Source organism: Rhinopithecus roxellana, chromosome 19 (genome assembly GCF_007565055.1).
Source record: "Rhinopithecus roxellana isolate Shanxi Qingling chromosome 19, ASM756505v1, whole genome shotgun sequence".
NCBI classification, from domain to species: Eukaryota; Metazoa; Chordata; class Mammalia; order Primates; family Cercopithecidae; genus Rhinopithecus; species Rhinopithecus roxellana.
Genome location: NC_044567.1, coordinates 74,111,292 through 74,129,331, shown reverse-complemented (window position 1 = coordinate 74,129,331; position 18,040 = coordinate 74,111,292). Strand labels below are relative to the sequence as shown.

Sequence of the window (18,040 nt, the reverse complement as noted above, 5' to 3'; positions counted from 1 at the left end):
TTATTGCAATCATGACACCCTGAAGAGACCATTTGCTAGTTTTCTAGATCTCTAGAGTTCACCTGCTTTCTGTCGTCTGCAAAATCTGACTGTCCCCCTTTGTCTTGATTTCTGTGAGTTAGTCACTTTCTCTTCCTAAAAAAAATACCTCCCTTAGCTCTTCATCGATCCCTGAAATTCTTTTAATACGCTTTCCTTTTACAGTGAGAAAGTTAGTAAGACGGTTAACAGAATGATTAATTTAAATCTGAAAGTGTAATGACTAACATCATTTTTTAAGGAAGGGAGGGCTTTGAGTGGGGGGTTGGAGGTGAGACTAGGGATAGGGTCAGAAAGGAAAGGTACCTCAAAGGTCGCGGGGGAAGATGAAGACATGATAAAATGAAAACAGCAGGACCCAGAATGAAAAAGAGTGGGGCATAGGGGCAAGGGCAGGGTTTGACCAGTCAGTTAGCCCTTGTGATCCAGTGTGACGGTTAATTTTGTATCAACTTGGCTTGGCCATGTTGCCCAGATACTTGATCAAATATAATTTTGGATGTTTCTGTGAGGGTGTTTTTGGATGAGATTTACATTTAGATCTGTAGACTCTGAGTAAAGAACGCTGCCCTCCATAATGTAGGTGGGTCTCATCCAATCACTTGAAAGCCTGAATAGACAAAAAGCCAAACTCATCCAGAACAAGAAGGAATTCTCTAGCAGGTTACCTGTGAACTAGAACTGTAACTCTTCCCTGGGCCTCCAGCATGCCAGCTTCTCCCATCAGAGTTTGGGTTCCCCAAGTCTCCACGATCACACACCAGTCAATTCCTCGAACTAAATTTCTTCCTAAATGTATATACATTCTGTTAGTTCTGTTTCTCTGGAGAACCCTGATGAATATGGTCAGTTTCCTGTCAATTACAGGGATGAGATTCCTGTCTTTTACAAAGTGACCCTTAGTATCACCTGTTGCTCCCTGATAGGTAACCAACATCTGTAGGTGGAGGCCTGATTCAGACTTGAAAACAGTGCACTGATAGAATTTTACGTTCAAATTATGTCCCATTAAACATCACTTAACATGTGCTCCATCAGAATAGGCTGAGTAACATTTTGGTTATATAGACGTTTGTTTGTAATGGCTGTGGTAAAAGAATTTAACGTGGGGGAAAAATAAATATCTTCTGTGATTTGTGGAGTGAGGGCAATATGAAACATAAAAGTGAACAGATTCACTGTAATCCACTTTATTTAACAAAGCAATCTATTTGGTGTTTTCATATTAACCAAAGGAAAACTACCTTTAGTCTGTGGAAAGTGTAGGGTTAAACAAGTGGCGCTGGGTACAGAGTTTTTAGTCACTGCAGAGCTGTTTCAAAGGTCTTCCAGCGGGATTGTATGTAGGTGTTTCAGGGAACAGACCTGGTTGGTGAATTCACCACTGCATTGTAATTGTCAGAAGGCATCCTGCACTGTGTTGTGTGTGTGTGTGTGGTGTGTGTGTGTGTGTGTGTCAGAGAGAGACAGAGATGAAGACCTGCACTTCCCCTCTTGCAGAAGATGTCACTGTGAAGCACACAAAGGTGGTCTTCAGAGCACCTTTTATTCCCTTCCTGCTGCACCCCTTCCCCTCTTTCTCAAGTTCTTTCAGCATTAGTAACCTAATGTATTACCCTTCCCAGGAGTAGTGGCAATTTAGGAGAATACCGACAGGACAGCAGTTAGTATTCTCCTAACTAACCTAAGAAAACAAACCTCAAAAGGCAACACTTCAGAGACTGTGACACTGTATGGGGAGCCATCTGTGTATAGAAAGCCTCCTCTTGCCCCTCCAACTGTAACTCACAGGTCAGCCACACATGCCATGCAAGCCTAGGCTTTCTGGGAGCCCCATGGACACTTAATTTTACAGCCCTGTCACAGCCAGTTTTAGGATGATGGAGTTGCCATCTGTTTGTTTACTGTCAGAGAAACTTGTTTTCTACAATGATGGATAAAGCTAGAGAACAGAGCAAAATGGAGAAAGGACACGGAATTTTAAAATGAAAGGAAGACCGGCTGATGCAATGCAGTATTCTAGCTGCAGTCAGTTGCGGGGTGGGGTGGGGTGTTTGTTTTAAATGAATACATATTTTCTCTTTGCAGGATCAAGGACAAACACCTATAGTCACAAAAATCAATTCATTCTAGAAAGCCTGAGTGGGCAGGAGAGATGATAGAATCCTGCGTGAAAAGGAAGGACTGTTGCTATGGAAACCAGATGATCCTTCAGTGGGGGCCACAATGCACTTGCCACGCTGCCTAACCCTGTGTATTAACATCATGGGGCTGGAAGGCTCCTTGCATCTCTTTGAAAAGGGATTTCTCAGATATTGTTCTGATGAGTCTTAACGCATCTTGAGAAAAGTAAATCAGCGTCTCCTGGGAGAGGCTGAGTTGCCTAGAACCTTAAAACACTAGAGGCCCAGACACCACAGCTGATTGGGGTGACTATATTGGCTACTCTTGACATTTCTCAGGAGGGCATCAAAGAAGATGTGTCTTAAGGATTCTCGCTCTTTTTTTTTTTTCGAGATGGTATCTTGCTCTGTTGCCCAGGCTGGAGTGCAGTGGGATGATCTCAGCTCACTGCAACCTCTGCCTCCCAGGTTCAAGTGATTCTCCTGCCTCAGCCTCTCAAGTAGCTGAGATTACAGGCACGCACCACCATGCCTGGCTAGTTTTTTTATTTTTTATTTTTATTTTTTGGTAGAGACAGGGTTTCACCGTGATGACCAGGCAGCTCTCAAACTCCTGACCTCAGGAGATCCACCCGCCTTGGCCTCCCAAAGTGCTGGGATTACAAGCGTGAGTCACTGTGCCTGGCCAAGGATTCTCTTAAGGGCAGGTTTATGGAGGGCTGTTTCTCAGGTAAGGAACACAGCTTTCCAAGAGAGGAAGAAGTCATCCCTTGAGCAGAAGTTTGATCAAAAGAATAAGTTTAGTGGCACTTGGGGGAAGGTGGTCTGGATATTCTGTGTGCCATTTAAGCTCTAACTACCATACCAATATCACTATTACTACAACTAATCCGAATTACACTATTAACTAATTTTAAAGTCTAAGCCAGAGATGAGGAGTTTTCTCCAAATAGGTTTCTCACAGTGAAATTCTCTTTCTGCTTCTCCCAAGAGCACTTTGTCCTTTCCATGCTTTACAAATAACATTATATTGACAAGATGTGTTTTCTATTAAGGAAAAAATAACTATTAAATCAATACAATCATAAGCAATTCATGCTTATTGAGTCATTGCAGTTCGAGATTTATAAACTTGCCTGAGCAACCATTGTGATTTCAATTAATCCTCCCTCTTGTCAAGAGTTTTAATTTTTAAAAAATAAGTTGAGTTTTCATTTTAAAATTAGTACACCATTTTCCCTCGATCACTTAAAAACAATCACAGTCCTACCTCCTGAATATATTCACTAGTAAGTTAGGCCTATTTTTAGCCTCTCCCCTATACATTCCTCATGCATATCATTATAAAATTCTCCGTTTTTCTCTGTCTATATGTATGTATTTTGTTTGTTTGTTTTTTGAGACAGGGTCTTGCTTTGTCTCCTAGGCTGGAGTGCAGTGGCACTATCTTGGCTCACTGCAACCTCTGCCTCCCAGGCTCAAGCAGTCCTCTCATCTCAGTCTTCTGAGTAGCTGGGGCTACAGGTGCACACCACCATGACCAGCTAATTTTTGTATTTTGTATTTTTGGTAGAGATGGGATCTCACCATGTTGACCAGACTGGTCTTGAACTCCTTGGCTCAAGCAATCTACCCAACTCAGCCTCCCGAAGTGCTAGGATTACAAGTGTGAGCCACTGCACCCAGCCATATGTATTAAATAGATAGATAATATATATAAAACATATATGTATATGTGTATGTATTCATGTGATTATAATTGTTTAGCAATTGAATGCCATGTGGGCAGGAACTTTGTTTCTTCAGAGGCTTGTGAAAGGAAAATAAAAACTTGGGACCCCAATTCATTCTGTCAAAAGAAAAAAAATGAAGCTGAAAGCTGAGTCATGCAAGAAGTTGCCTTTCCTTTCATTCCTAAGCAGGACTGGCTGCAGCTAACTACTCTATGTCCACCTTATCTTCTGGTAAGCACGAGAGTAATACATAATTGACTATTCCCCTACCTGCTCCTTGTCTCTTGCAATATGTGAATTCAGTAATGTGAGCATACTCTCCTTCTTTCCCGTCCAGCCTGCTTTTCCGTTTTAAATATTAAATCCCGGCCGGGCGTGGTGGCTCACACCTGTAACCCCAGCACTTTGGGAGGCCGAGGCAGGCGGATCACGAGGTCAGGAGTTCAAGACCAGCCTGGCCAACCTGGTGAAACCTCGTCTCTGCTAAAAACAACAAAAATTAGCTGGGCATGGTGGTGTGCACCTGTAATCCCAGCTACAGGGGCAGCTGAGCCAGGAGAATGGCTTGAACCCAGGAGGCGGAGGTTGCAGTTAGCCAAGATCGTGCCACCGCACTCCAGCCTGGGTGATAGAGCAAGACTCCGCTCAAATAAATAAATAAATAAATAAATAAACAAATAAATAAATAAAATATTAAATCCTTCTGGCCGGGCACGGTGGTTCACACCTGTAATCCCAGCACTTTGGGAGGCTGAGGTGGGTGGATCACCTGAGGTCAGGAGTTGGAGACCAACCTGGCCAACATGGTAAAACCCCGTCTCTACTAAAAATATGAAAATTAACCAGGAGTGGTGGCACATGCCTGCTAATCCCAGCTACTTGGGAAGCTGAGGCATGAGAATTGCTTGAATCTGGGAGGCGGAGGTTGCAGTGAGCCAAGATTGTACCACTGCACTCCACCCTGGGCAACAGAGTGAGACTCTGTCTCAAAAACAAACAAACAAACAAACAAAACAAATCCCTCAAAATCACCTTTGGAAAAAGGCACCGTCCTATCTCCCAGGTGAGCGTCCTTAATTTCGGCAAAACAAACTTGTAAATTGATTGAGACCTGTCTCAGATACATTTTGGTTTACAGGCTCAGTGCAGATCTTGGAAAATAATGAATATTCTTAGGCTATGAGGGATGGAAGGATAAATTCTCATAATTATCAGCTCCAGCATTCCTTCTGTAGGAACAAAGAATGCTAAGTAAAAATCTTACCTTTGTTATTTCACCTATTTTTTAGGTTATGATGACTCCATTCAAACAAACAACCTTCACAGTTGCTGGCCAAACAACTTTCTGTCTTTGCCTTCGAAGTCAGTAGGACATGAATATATCATTTCTAATAGATTAAATAAAAATACTAGTGAATATTTGGAAAAATAACAAGTCATCAAAGAAATGAAAATTAAACTAACATGAGGTGTTTCTCTGTTTTTTTTGAGACAGAGTCTCACTCTGTCACCCAGGCTGGAGTGCAGTGGCTCCATCTCGGCTCACTGCAACCTCCGCCTTCCGGGTTCAAGCGATTCTCCTGCCTCAACCTCCCAAGTAGCTGGGATTACAGGAGTGCGCCACCACGCCCAGCTAATTTTTGTATTTTTAGTAGAGAGGGGGTTTCACCACGTTGGCCATGATGATCTCGACCTCCTAATCTCGTGATCCACCCGCCTCGGCCTCCCAGAGTGCTGGGATTACAGGCGTGAGCCACAGTGCCCGTCTTTTTTTTTTTTTTTTTTTTTTTTTTTTGAGACAGTGTCTCACTCTGTCACCCAGGCTGAAGTGCAGTGGCACAATCACGGCTCACTGCAGCCTCAACCTCCTGGGCTTAAATGACTCTCCCACCTCAGCCTCCCAAGTAGCTGGGACTACAGGTGGACAGGGTTTTACCATATTTCCCAGGTTTATCTGAAATTCCTGAGCTCAAGCGATCCTCTCGCCTTGGCCTCTCAAAGTGCTGGAATTACAGGTGTGAGCCGGCATCATGCTCAGACGAGAGTTTTTTTTTGGGGGGGGGCGCGGGTGGGGTCACCAAATTAGCAAAACCCGGCGCAAACGGCCAGGGGGCATGAGACTCGCAGGAGCAGCCGTTGAGCGAGCGACGGACGGACGCGCACGCTGGAAACGGACTCACCTACCGCCGCCCGGCAGCTCCGGCCAAAATGGCGCCGCCGCTCTGCCCGCCCCGCGCGCGCGCCCTGCGGAGCGAGGACTCCTGGGACGCGGCCGGGGACGCGCGCGTCCTCACCGCGGCTGCACGCCTGCCCGAGGCCGGGCGGCGGGGGCGCGCGCGCGCGGCGGGGGCGGGCTTTGCCGAACGCAGAGCTGCAGCCGCCTAGCCGGACGTGTTGGCGAAGATGGCGGGCCGGGTGAGTGCCGGTCTGGGAGCCCAGGCTCGAGGCAGGGGCGCCGGGCTCGCGGGCACTCCGGGGTCCAGGCGGCCCCAGGGGAGTGGGAGTGAATCCGAGCAATGGGGCGCGAGGCCAGAGCGGGACTCGAGGGTAGCAGGGGAGCGGTGGCAGAGGATTAGCCCTCCTCAACAACTCCACCCCCCTCGAGGGGAGATGACCCCCTCGTTACCCGCGTCTGCTGCGCCTCCTGTCGTCCTCTTCCGTCCCTTGGGGCTTGTTTCCCTCGTCCTCCACATAGCCGCAGGGTCGCGGTCGCCGAAGCCCCTTCTGACTGGCTCTGGGGGTCTTTCTGCACCCCCTTGCGAGGGCTTATTAGGGGGCGCCGGAGTAACTGCCGGGAGCACGTCTGCTGCATTCGGGGCGAGCGGTGTAGGAAGGATCATCAGGAACCCATGTCTGGCTCTTCACAAATTAAAGGTCGTTGGGAAAGAGGAGGGGGTGCCAATGACTTTTAGTGTTAGAGCCCTGCCATCTGGGGGACCTGTCAACTGTCGGGTCAGGCGGGAATTTGCTTTAGCTTGCAGTGAGGATGGATTTGGGCTGTCACGTTTTGTTTTTATGGATGACAGTCGCTTCCAATGCAGCAGGATATGCTGTAGTTTCAGGGTTTTAAATTTACTTCCTCCTTTAGGCTTTAAGATTTCTGGGTAGGATGGGTTTGGCGAGGAGAGAGAGAGCTGGTTGAGTGCTGTATTGCAGTCTGCGTTGAGCTAAAAGCTGTCAAGGGATGAGTCCTGCCCAGAGATTACACTGGTTATAAACCTGAGGACATTAACTGCGTCACTGGGGGCGAAAGATGTGCTTGACTGATCTCTTTGTACCGGAATTTTTGAATCAGTTTGCATAGATTTATGCATATATGCAAAAGCCCTATCTAAAGGGACTTGTAGGTCATGAGATTCTAGAGTCAGAAGGCATCTTAAAGGTCATTTAGTTTGGCTTCTTTCTCTTCCTTTTCCCCGTGGTCTCTCCTTTTAAGGCTAGTCCTCCTACTAATACTTCAGACCCTATCTGTATATTCATCTGCTCCTTCTTAATGTAATCAAGCTTCTCTATCTTAAAACAAACCCTTCCCCCATCGCCACAGCTGTCACCTTTTCCCTTCCCACTTTACAGCAGGAAATTTGATAGAGTTGTCTATATTTATTGTCTTCCATTTGCTTACCACCTACTCACCCCTTAACCTACTGCAGTCTGATTTCTGTCCCATCATCCCACTGAAACCTGTCCGTCAACTTAATTGAACTTTTCAGTCCTTATTTGATGTCTCAGCAGCTTTTGACGTTGTTGACCGTGGCCTCCTTGACGGAAAGCACTCTTTACATGTGTTCTTGGATGCCTAGCTCCTGGTTTGACTCAGACCTCTCTTTTGCAGACTCACCCTCCTCTACTTTGTTATTCATTGCTGGTGTTCCTCAAAGGCCATCTTCTCTCAATTTTCTGCTCAGGCAATCTCTTGTAAGTCCATAGCTACGACTGTCTATATGGCAGTGATTCTCAATATTTTACCTCCAGTCCAGACCTGCCCTTTAAGTTTCAGGTTAATACATCCAGCTGCTTATTTAAAATCAAGGCCCCTGAAACTCAGCTTTTTCAACTCGGAACCCAGGATCTTAGCCCACCTAACTTGTGTAGATGCTCCTCGACTTAACGGTGTAGTTACCTTCCGATAAACCCATTGTAAGCTGAAAGTATCAGAAGTTGAAAATGCATTTAATACACCCCATCTACCGAATATCATAGCTTAGCCTAGCCTACCTTCCTTACACATCCTCAGAACACTTACATTAGCCTACAGTTGGGCAAAATCATCTAACATAAACCTATATTATAAAATGTTGAATACCTCATGTCATTTATTGCTGTGCTGATAGTGAAAAACAGAATGGTTGTGTAGGTCCTCAAAGTACAGTTTCTGCTGAATGCCTGTCACCTTTGCACTATTGCACTGCACCCAGTGAGATAGGAATATCTCACTGAATGATACCGTCATCCACCCAGTTATATAGGCTGGGAATCTGGGGGAGGGAGAGGGTGGGTAACCCTTTATATCTCTCCTCTGCCCTATCCGTGTCCTCTTCCCTATACTCTGGTAAAATTTGTCAAGAGTTCTGCTCCTGCCCCCCATAAAGGTATTTAATTAAGGCCAAAGACTCTGGTTTGGGAGAATGGTTGCTTTAAACTAGATCCAAATCACCCACTGGACTAGCTGGATTGGTCACATGGGTTCTGTCATTTTAACCTAAAAATCTCCTGTCTGTCCACCTTTCCACATCTTCATTTTTACCTCGTTTTCCCAGACTACCATCATTTCTGGTCTGGACTACTGCAGGAAGCTTACAAGTAGTTTTTTTGTTTTGTTTTGTTGTTTTTTTGGTTTTATTTTTGGGACGGAGTTTCGCTCTTGTCACCCAGGCTGGAGTGCAATGGTGCGATCTCGGCTCACTGCAACTTCCGTCTCCTGGGTTCAAGCCATTTTCCTACCTCAGCCTCTTGAGTAACTGGGATTACAGGTGCCCGCCATGACACCTGGCTAATTTTTGTGTTTTTAGTAGAGATGTGGTTTTACCATGTTGGCCAGACTGGTCTCAAACTCCTGACCTCAGGTGATCCACCTGCCTCGGCCTCCCAGAGTGCTGGGATTACAGGCCTGAGCCACTGTGCCCGGCCTCCCAAGTAGTCTTCTTAGAGTGTATGGCCCACCTCCAATTCATTCTGGACACTGACATTGATTGTTCCTTCGCATGCCCATTACTACTTAAACCCCTCCTCAGCAGCATCCCATTACTTTTTAGAGAAAACCAAATCCTTAATGAGGCCTTCAAGACTCTTTGTGGTTCTGCTCCTGCTTCTTTCCACTCTCTCTCTTAACTCTCTGTCCTCAGGTTATATGGTAAATGAGCCTTTCAATTCCTTCAGCCTGTAGTTTCTCTTACCACAAGGTCTTTGCAAGTGGTGTTTCCTTTCTTTGTAACGTTCTTCACCACAACCATTTACCTCCTACTCAGACATCATTTAGCTACTCAAGGGAGGCCTATTCTGACCCCACGTTGTAAGTAAGGATCCTTTGTTATATACTCTTGAAGAACTGTATTCCTCTCCTTAGAGATTTTTTTGTTGTTGTTAAAAATGAATCAATCTCTGAACACTTGGGTGATAGATGGTATATTACCCTAAAGCTTGCCCGTAATGTCATACAGCTGTGTTACGTCTTTGTTATCTGGAGTTCCACGTAACTTTTACACGTAGTTACTATTTCTGCTGTTTAAAGCTATATGGAAGGTGTAAACACAATTCTTTTTCCATGTAATAGCTACTCAAGCTATTTGTTTACTTGAATACAGGTTACATATCTCCTCAGATTTTCTGTTTTACAAGTTAAACATCCCCCAGTTCCTAGCATATTTCATATTCCAAACGCTTAATCATTTAGACTACCTTCCTCTGGAAGTAACCTAATGTTACTGTTTTGTCAACTTTTTTTCTAAAATGTGCCCAGAGTGGAACACAGTGATCAGAGAAAAATATACTTGAGCTATTATTCTCTTGAGATGGACACTACCGTTATTCATGCCAGATAAAATTGTATTAGTGTTTTTTTCTACGGTAAATCACATTCTTGGCTCATAACTGAGCTTGTAGTTAATGAAAACTCACGTTCTTTTAAAATCAGCTCCCTAGCTCCATTCTAGGTTTGGAGCCGTTTTATTGAACCTAAATCAAGACCTTATCCTTTTACAATTCATTTTTTTAGGTCATTGCCTGTCTGCTATTTGTTGAGGTAATCTGGATTCTTAGTTCTTTCATGTTAGGAAACATAGTAGCTGTCTCTTCTAGTTTGGTTAGCTCTGTAGGATTAATAATCGTGACTTCTGTTTCTACATTTGTGTTACTGGTAAAGGATAGAATAAGACAGGGTCAGAAATAACCCTTGAGCATATGCTGCCAGTGACCTGTCTCTAGACTGATACCCATTAATATACTTGGGTACTGTTGCTTAAGTACAGATATATCTCATTTAATCCCAACAAAACAACCCTGCAAAGTAGGTAGTATTATCTTTGTTTTTTGCAGAGAGAGAGAGAGAGAGATTTAGTAACTTGCCAAGTTCACATAGCCAGCAAGAAGCTGGGTCAGCATTTGAATTCAGATCAGCCTGGTACTGTTACCTAGTTCACCAACTTAGTTGCAAGAATGTAATGAAGACTAGGTTTACCTCACCTAGAACTTTTTGGACATAATAGTGTTCAGAAACTATCTTCTACCTTTTGGAAAATCTGAACAACTTTGTCCCATCTGATTGTCTATCATTTCTTCTGATAGCCTTTGTTTTCTAGTAATTACTGAGTGATGTTTAGCAAATATAGTTCACCTTGTTGCAATACTTTTATTTGTGCATATTTATGGAGTACATGAAAAATTTTTTACATGTGTATAATGTGTAATGATCAAGTCAGGGTACATGAGTCCAATATAGTAAGTATAGTCATCTACTCAGCTATCAAACATTGAACTTATTCCTCCTATCACTGGATTTTTTTTTTCTTTTTTTGAGATGGAGTCTCGCTCCATCGCCCAGGCTGGAGTGCAGTGGCGTGATCTCGGCTCACTGCAACCTCTGCCTCCCGGGTTCAAGCGATTTTTTTGGTCCCATATGAATGACATTGGTATTTTGATAGGGATTTCATTGAATCTGTAGATTGCTTTGGCAATATGGTCATTTTAATGATATTAATTCTTTCCACAAGCATAGGATTTTTTATATTTTCTTTCATTAGTGTTTTGTAGTTTTCCTTGTAGAGATCTTTCACCTCCTTAATTAAATGTATTCCTAGGTTTTTGGTAGCTATTGTAAATGGGATTGCCTTCTTAATTTCTTTCTTGGCTAGATCATTATTGGTGTATAGAAATGCTACCGATTTAAAGGTTTTCTAAACCTACAGATATATAATCAGCAAAGACACAATTTGACTTGCTCTTGTCCAGTTTGGATGCCTTTCATTTCTTTCTCTTGTCTGATTGTTCTGGCCAGGATTTCCAGTACTGTGGTGAATAGGAGTGGTGAAAATGGGCATCCCTGCTTCATTCCAGCTTTTAGAAGAAAGATTTCACCTTTCCTCATTCAGTATGTGTTAGCTCTGGGTTTGTTATATATAGACTTTATTATTTTGAGATATATTCCTTCTATGCCTAATTTGTTGAGAGTTTTTTAATCATGAAGGGATGTTGAATTTTATCAGATTTTTGTTGTTGTTGTTGCAATACTCTTTTTTTTTTTTTTTTTTTTTTTTGAGACAGAGTCTTTCTCTGTTGCCCAGGCTATAGTGCAGTGGCGTGATATCTCAGCTCGCTGCAACCTCCACCCACTGGGTTCAAGCAATTCTCCTGCCTCAGCGTCCCTAGTAGCTGGGATTACAGGCCTGTGCTACCACACCCGGCTAATTTTTCTATTTTTAGTAGAGACGGGGTTTCGCTATGTTGGTCAGGCTGGTCTGGAACTTCTGACCTCAAGTGATTTGCTTGCCTCGGCCTCCCACAGTGCTGGGATTACAGGCGTGAGGCGCTGTGCCCGGCTGTTGCGATACTCTTTTTTTTTTTTTTTTTTTTTTTGAGACGGAGTCTTGCTCTGTCGCCCAGGCTGGAGTGCAGTGGCCGGATCTCAGCTCACTGCAAGCTCCGCCTCCCGGGTTTACGCCATTCTCCTGCCTCAGCCTCCCGAGTAGCTGGGACTACAGGCGCCCGCCACCTCGCCTGCCTAGTTTTTTGTATTTTTTAGTAGACACAGGGTTTCACCGGGTTAGCCAGGATGGTCTCGATCTCCTGACCTCGTGATCCGCCCGTCTTGGCCTCCCAAAGTGCTGGGATTACAGGCTTGAGCCACCGCGCCTGGCCTGTTGCCATACTCTTAATGGTTTTATATTTCCTTTTTGTGGGGGACAGTTTATTTTGATCTTGCACTTTTGATTTGCTTAATTTTGGTATTCTGACATCATCTTGTAAGTGAGATTTATATTCACTATGTAATTGAAGTTTTTTTTGGTTATGTCACTGTTGCTATTGATAGCACTAGTAATTTGTATGTCTTGCTCTCTCCTTTCTCTGACCAATGAAGCACCGTATATAGTATATCTGGGAAATTGGCTGAAGAATATAATGTGTGATGTTACTCAGTGTACAGTTTATAGGTCATCAGAAGATACCACTACCTTCCCACTACTGGAAAAGAAAAAGAGAAAAGTTTTCCACAGTGCCTGAACTGTTTTGTATGCTTATCTTTTAAAATTGCCAGAAATCTCTCTTACTGGAGATTCAGCAGTCCCTTTCTGAAAATATACGTACTTTAATGCAAATAAAACCAGTGGATCTCTTTCTTCATAAGTCCTTAAACCCAGTCGAGGTAATCTGTTTTGTAGAGATGGGAGTAAGATAATGTGAAATAGGAACCAACGAGGGAGAACTTTCTTAGGAGTTGAAAGGGTTATGGAAAGATGTTAAAGGTAAAATTTATTGAATCTAGTGTTTTGACTGGGGCAGGCCAGAATATTAAGTATCAGTATCAATATCAGAAGCTTTTGTAGCCTTTGTTTAGAAACCTAGTCATTTGTAACATTTTGTGGGTGAATGACATCATTACCAAATAAACTTTCAGATGAAACTTTGGAACTCAGGCTGTAAATTGGGGATAGCTCGTGTGCAGTACCACAAATCAAAACAAATACTATAAAGTGTTTGGTAGTCCATTTCCTAAATGAAAGTTTGACTGTCCAAAGTGTATCAACTTTCTGCAGTCGTATATGCAGTAGTTATTGGTTTTGTATATCGCTTTAGTGGATATTTTCAAAAGTATCTTCAAATGCAATGAATTTTAGGAAACAAAGCAATTCTTTAAAGCATCATTAGATAAACCCAGAGGAATTTATGTATACGATGATTCTTTTTTCAAGTATTTAAGTTAAGGTGCAGAAGTATAAGGTAAAGTAAATTATCTTAACCATTGGAAATTCTGGAAGTGGCGGAAGAGTGAACCCTTGCAAATAGCTGCATTGGGCAATACACTAAGAACTTGCTGTAATGCTTTTTAAAGCATCTGTCCTCTGACTGTGGTATTTTAAGTGAAAATTGCTCAGTGAGATACTCTTTCATATTTTAGTACTGATACCCTTAATATTGCTCTGAGAGCTACCTTATACTGACTTCAGTTTCCTAGATTTAAACTTCTAATTTCGAACTTTTTTTTAATAGTGAACACGAAATATTCCTTGTGTAGATGTAACTATTTCTGAAAGCCCTAAGTATTTTTGTATGAGTATAATTCATGCACACTTTAAGAGATTTTAATCATGACAAAAAGTACAGTGAATAACGTATATCCGTGTGATTACCACTGAGGTTTAAGAAATGTTAACATATTATGATACCTGCTTCAGATATTTATCTTTTAAAAAATAGAACATTACAGCCAGGCGCGGTGGCTCATGCCTGTAATCCCAGAACTTTGGGAGACTGAGGCGGGTGGATCACTTGAAGCCAGGAGTTCAAGGCCAGCCTGGACATCATGGCAAAACCCCGTCTCTACTAAAAATACAAAAATTAGCGGGCATGGTGGCACACGCCTGTAGTCTCAGCTACTCGGGAGGCTGAGGCACAAGAATCAGCTTGAACCCAAGAGGTGGAGGTTGCAGTGAGTTGAAATCATGCCACTGCACTCCAGCCTGGGCAACAGAGCGAGACTGTTTGTTTGTTTGTTTGTTTGTTTAAAGACACTTTTAACCTACCACTATTGATTTTTGACCTACATTTTTCCTCTTATATTTTATTGGGGCAGCCACAAAGAGCACTTCAATAAAATTCAGCTCAATAACTTTAGGAACCTGATCTCCTTTTCTTTGACTTTAAGCTGAAAGTGTTAATTTCTCACAACTTGTGCCTTGTAGATTTGAAACCAAATGAATTAGCATCAGCTGTTTATGAGTAATGCGGGGTATTTTGGTCTTTTGCTGAATTCAGAAAGAACTGCTAAAGTGCTGATAGATTTGCACTAGCCATATAGATCTTTGGTGGAGGAAGAAATGGGAAAATTATTAACTTCAGGTAAGAAATAAGTTAGTCATTTTTGAAATGCAAGATTCATTTCTTTTTAAAATCACCACAAAATAAAGACTTTTAGGGCTGCATTGGTGGGTTTTTTAAAAAGTTGTAAAGTGTTTTTAGTGCTGTGTGCTGATAAACGTTTTTGTAGTTGGTTTGACAAGCAATGAAACTAGCAATTATCACTAATTCTGAGTCTTCCAATGAACTTCTGTGTCAAATTTTTAATTATCCTGCCTATTTTTCTCCTAGAGAATAATATTGATACAATTTTGTGAGACGATAGCAGACAGTTCCCATTGCTGAGAACAGAGCCTGGTATGGGGTATTATGAATCCTGAATGATTGAACAAGACATTTGTTTCTGAACATCTTAGTAAATTGTCACTTCTGACAATATCTATAGTTTAAATTTTGATATTCTCTGCCAAGCTATTGAATTGTGTTATTTAAATCATTAGTATTATAGATCTAGCTTTAAACAGCTGCTGCGCTGCAGTCCTTTTTCATAAATCTTTCAATAAATCTACTTATCAATCACCAAATTAACTTAAGTATAAGTTAAATGATGAGATGGACCAAGAGTGTTATTGAAATCTCATTTCCACACATTTCTTCTCTTCTTTTGTAGAAGGTAATGAAATGAACCTGTCAGTGTTCCTGTTTTATGAAGTTTATTTCTCTTAGTACAGTGATTGTGATAGTGGGTTCTGCAGACCAGCAAATTAGCATTATCTGAGAACTTGTTAGAAAAGCAAATTCTCAGTTCCCACTTCAGGCTGACTAATTTAGAAACCCTGGGGTAGGGCTTAGCATTCTCTATCAATAAATTCTCCAGGTGATTCTGATGTATGTTAAAGTTGAGAAGCATTCACTGAGTATTTTGAGCTCTCCAATTTAGTTCCTTATACATTGTTGAAGATATTTTTTCCAGATTTCTTTCCAAATGTATACTCAACCTTGTTATTGATGGGTTTCAAGGTTATCGTCTTCTTCCCATTACTACCTTCATCTATATCCAATTTTCAAACTTTTAAGAAAGCATAGCTATTTTCCTGCAGTATAGTTAATTAGGTACCCTGACTGACCTTCCCAAATAAACAATTTAAAATTCTAGATAAATTTTTTTTGGAGGGGAGACAAGGTCTTGCTCTGTCACACAGGCCAGAGTGCAGTAGTGTGAACATGGCTGACTGCAACCTTGACCTGTTGGGCTCAAGCGATCCTCCCACCTCAGTCTCCTGAGTAGCTGGGGCCACAGGTGCACACCACCATGTGCAGCAAAATTTTTTATTTTTTGTGGAGATGGGGTCTTGCCATGTTGCCCAGACTGGTCTCTAACTCCTGGGCTCGAGCAGTTCTTCCACCTGGGCCTCCCAAAGTGCTGGGATTACAGGTGTGAGCAGTTGTGCCTGGCAGATAAAATATTTTTTAAGTAAAAACCTTACATGCATGGAGATAGCTGGCTGAAAAGTAAGGAATAATCAGGCCAAAAACTATGTGAAGGTGAAAACCCAGAGATACAAGCCAAGTACTTTTGCCTTGAGGACATTATTTGCAAATGGCTTTACTTGGAAAACCTAGTTAACTTGTGCTTGTCTTCAAGAAGCTCAGAGAACAGAAGATAAAAGTTGGTAGTTTTCTGGTAGAACGTCCTACCTCTACCGGTAAAGATGGTACCCCAAGGGGCTATACATCATAATAAATGAGAACTAGTAATAAACTTACCTTGTCTAAGGATGAGAAAGGAAAATTCCTGCCTCAAGCTTTTGTAGTGATGGGAAGGGTACAGAAATTCCCTGAGAAGTTTTACCCACAAGCTGACCTTCATGCAGGTTTGAATCCTGATTTTATATTACCTGGATGGTATGAAAATCTTAAGCCAGTAATTAAATATAAAAGTGATACAAGAGTGACGATGCCTTAAAATGCCTAAGAATGTCTAAAAAGCAGCAAATACAAAGCTTCTTGGGAGAACCCATCTTGATCTTAGGATTTAGAAAATTCCTAAACATAAAGCTGTAAGAAATATGATCTCACATTCACAAAATGCAGAAAGAAATAAGATGCAATGAATGAGAGCAAGCAGAAACAGTCAAGAGCAGGATCAGAACCTGCAAAGACTTCACATATTGCAATTAGCAGACACAGATTATAAATACATGTATTTAATATGCTTATAGAAAAAAAATTTAAAATAGGAATGAGGAGCAAGTATACAAAAATGACCAGTGTACAAATTTAATAACAGATTAGATACAGCTAAAGAAAGATTTAGTAAACTGGATCTGAAAAAATTGCAGTATAGAGGCAAGAAAATGAAAAGTAATAAAAGAGTTAAGAGAATACAGAGGGTAGAGTAAGACGGTTCAGTCTAGTCAGAATTCCAGGAGAGGGGAGCAGGGGCATGGAAAAGAATGAAGCAAAGGCAGTATTTGAAGAGATAATGACAGAGAACTGATGAAAAACAACCTACAAATTTAGGAAGCTAAAAAATCCTAGAAAGGATAAAAGGAAAAGAAATCCACACCTACCATAGAGAGGTCTTAAAAGCTGTCAGAGAAAAAAGATATTACCTTCAACAGGTATTTGGGCTGTCAGCTAATTTCCTGTCTATAATAGTGAAAGCCATAAGACAGGGAATAATATTTTCCATATGCTTAGAGAAAATAATTGTCAACCAAGAATTGTATATCTTGTGAAGAATGGGGGCAAAATTAGACACTTTAAAATAGACAAATACCGAACGTTGTAACCGTCAAACCTTCCCTACTTGTGGAAGTTCGGATCAATTTACTGAAGGCTACATCACCACTGATGTAAAGTCTGAGATTTAAGAAGGATTGAAGAGTAAAGATAATGGTAAATTTGTGGATATATTGAAATAAATATTGGCTTTATAAAAATGATGTATGTGGAGATTTTAAAAATAGAACTAAATAGGCTGGGTGTGGTGGCTCATGCCTGTAATCCCAGCTCTCTGGGAGGCCGAGGCGGGCGGATCACCTGAGGTCATTACTTTGAGATCAGCCTGACCGACATGGAGAAACGCCGTGTCTACTAAAAATAAAATAAGAAAAAATTTAGCCAGGCATGGTGGCGCATGCCTGTGATCCCAGCTACTTGGGAGTCTCAGGCAGGAGAATCGCTTGAACCCGGGAAGCAGAGGTTGCGGTGAGCTGAGATCACACCTTTACACTCCAGCCTGGGCAACAAGAGCGAAATTCCATCTCAAAAAAAAAAAAAAACTAAATATTTTATAACAATTGCATCTAAATCAAAAGACTGATTAAAGTATTTTATGGTCTTTATAGTGTTGAAGAGAAAGGTAAAGCTATTCAATTAACTTTAGATTTTGATAAGTATGTGTATTAGTATTTTCAGAGTAACTACTAAAATAATATAAATAATAGGAATAATTTATAGCAGAAAAACAATTTTTAAAAGGCAAGGAAGAAGTGAAAAACAGAAAAGGTCAGATAAAGAGGAAGCAAAAATAAAATGTAAAGATCAAATCAAATATATGGTAGACTAAATGCTTCATTCAGACAAAGAATGTCAGATTGGATTATTTAAAAACAAGCAGGCCAGGTGCAGTGG

At 41.7% G+C, this 18,040-nt stretch overlaps 1 protein-coding gene across 2 annotated transcripts in view; it reads left to right on the top strand.

The window, feature by feature from the left end:
- The first annotated feature begins 6,190 nt into the window (after nt 1-6,190).
- The window catches only part of NSF (N-ethylmaleimide sensitive factor, vesicle fusing ATPase), a 166,940-nt gene continuing 155,090 nt past the window's right edge, over nt 6,191-18,040 (top strand). For both annotated transcript variants that reach the window (XM_030923020.1, XM_010389038.2), the window contains exon 1: nt 6,191-6,310. In XM_030923020.1, coding sequence (XP_030778880.1) covers nt 6,299-6,310 — 12 coding nt within the window. In that variant the 5' untranslated portion in view covers nt 6,191-6,298. The remainder of the gene's footprint in view (nt 6,311-18,040) is intronic.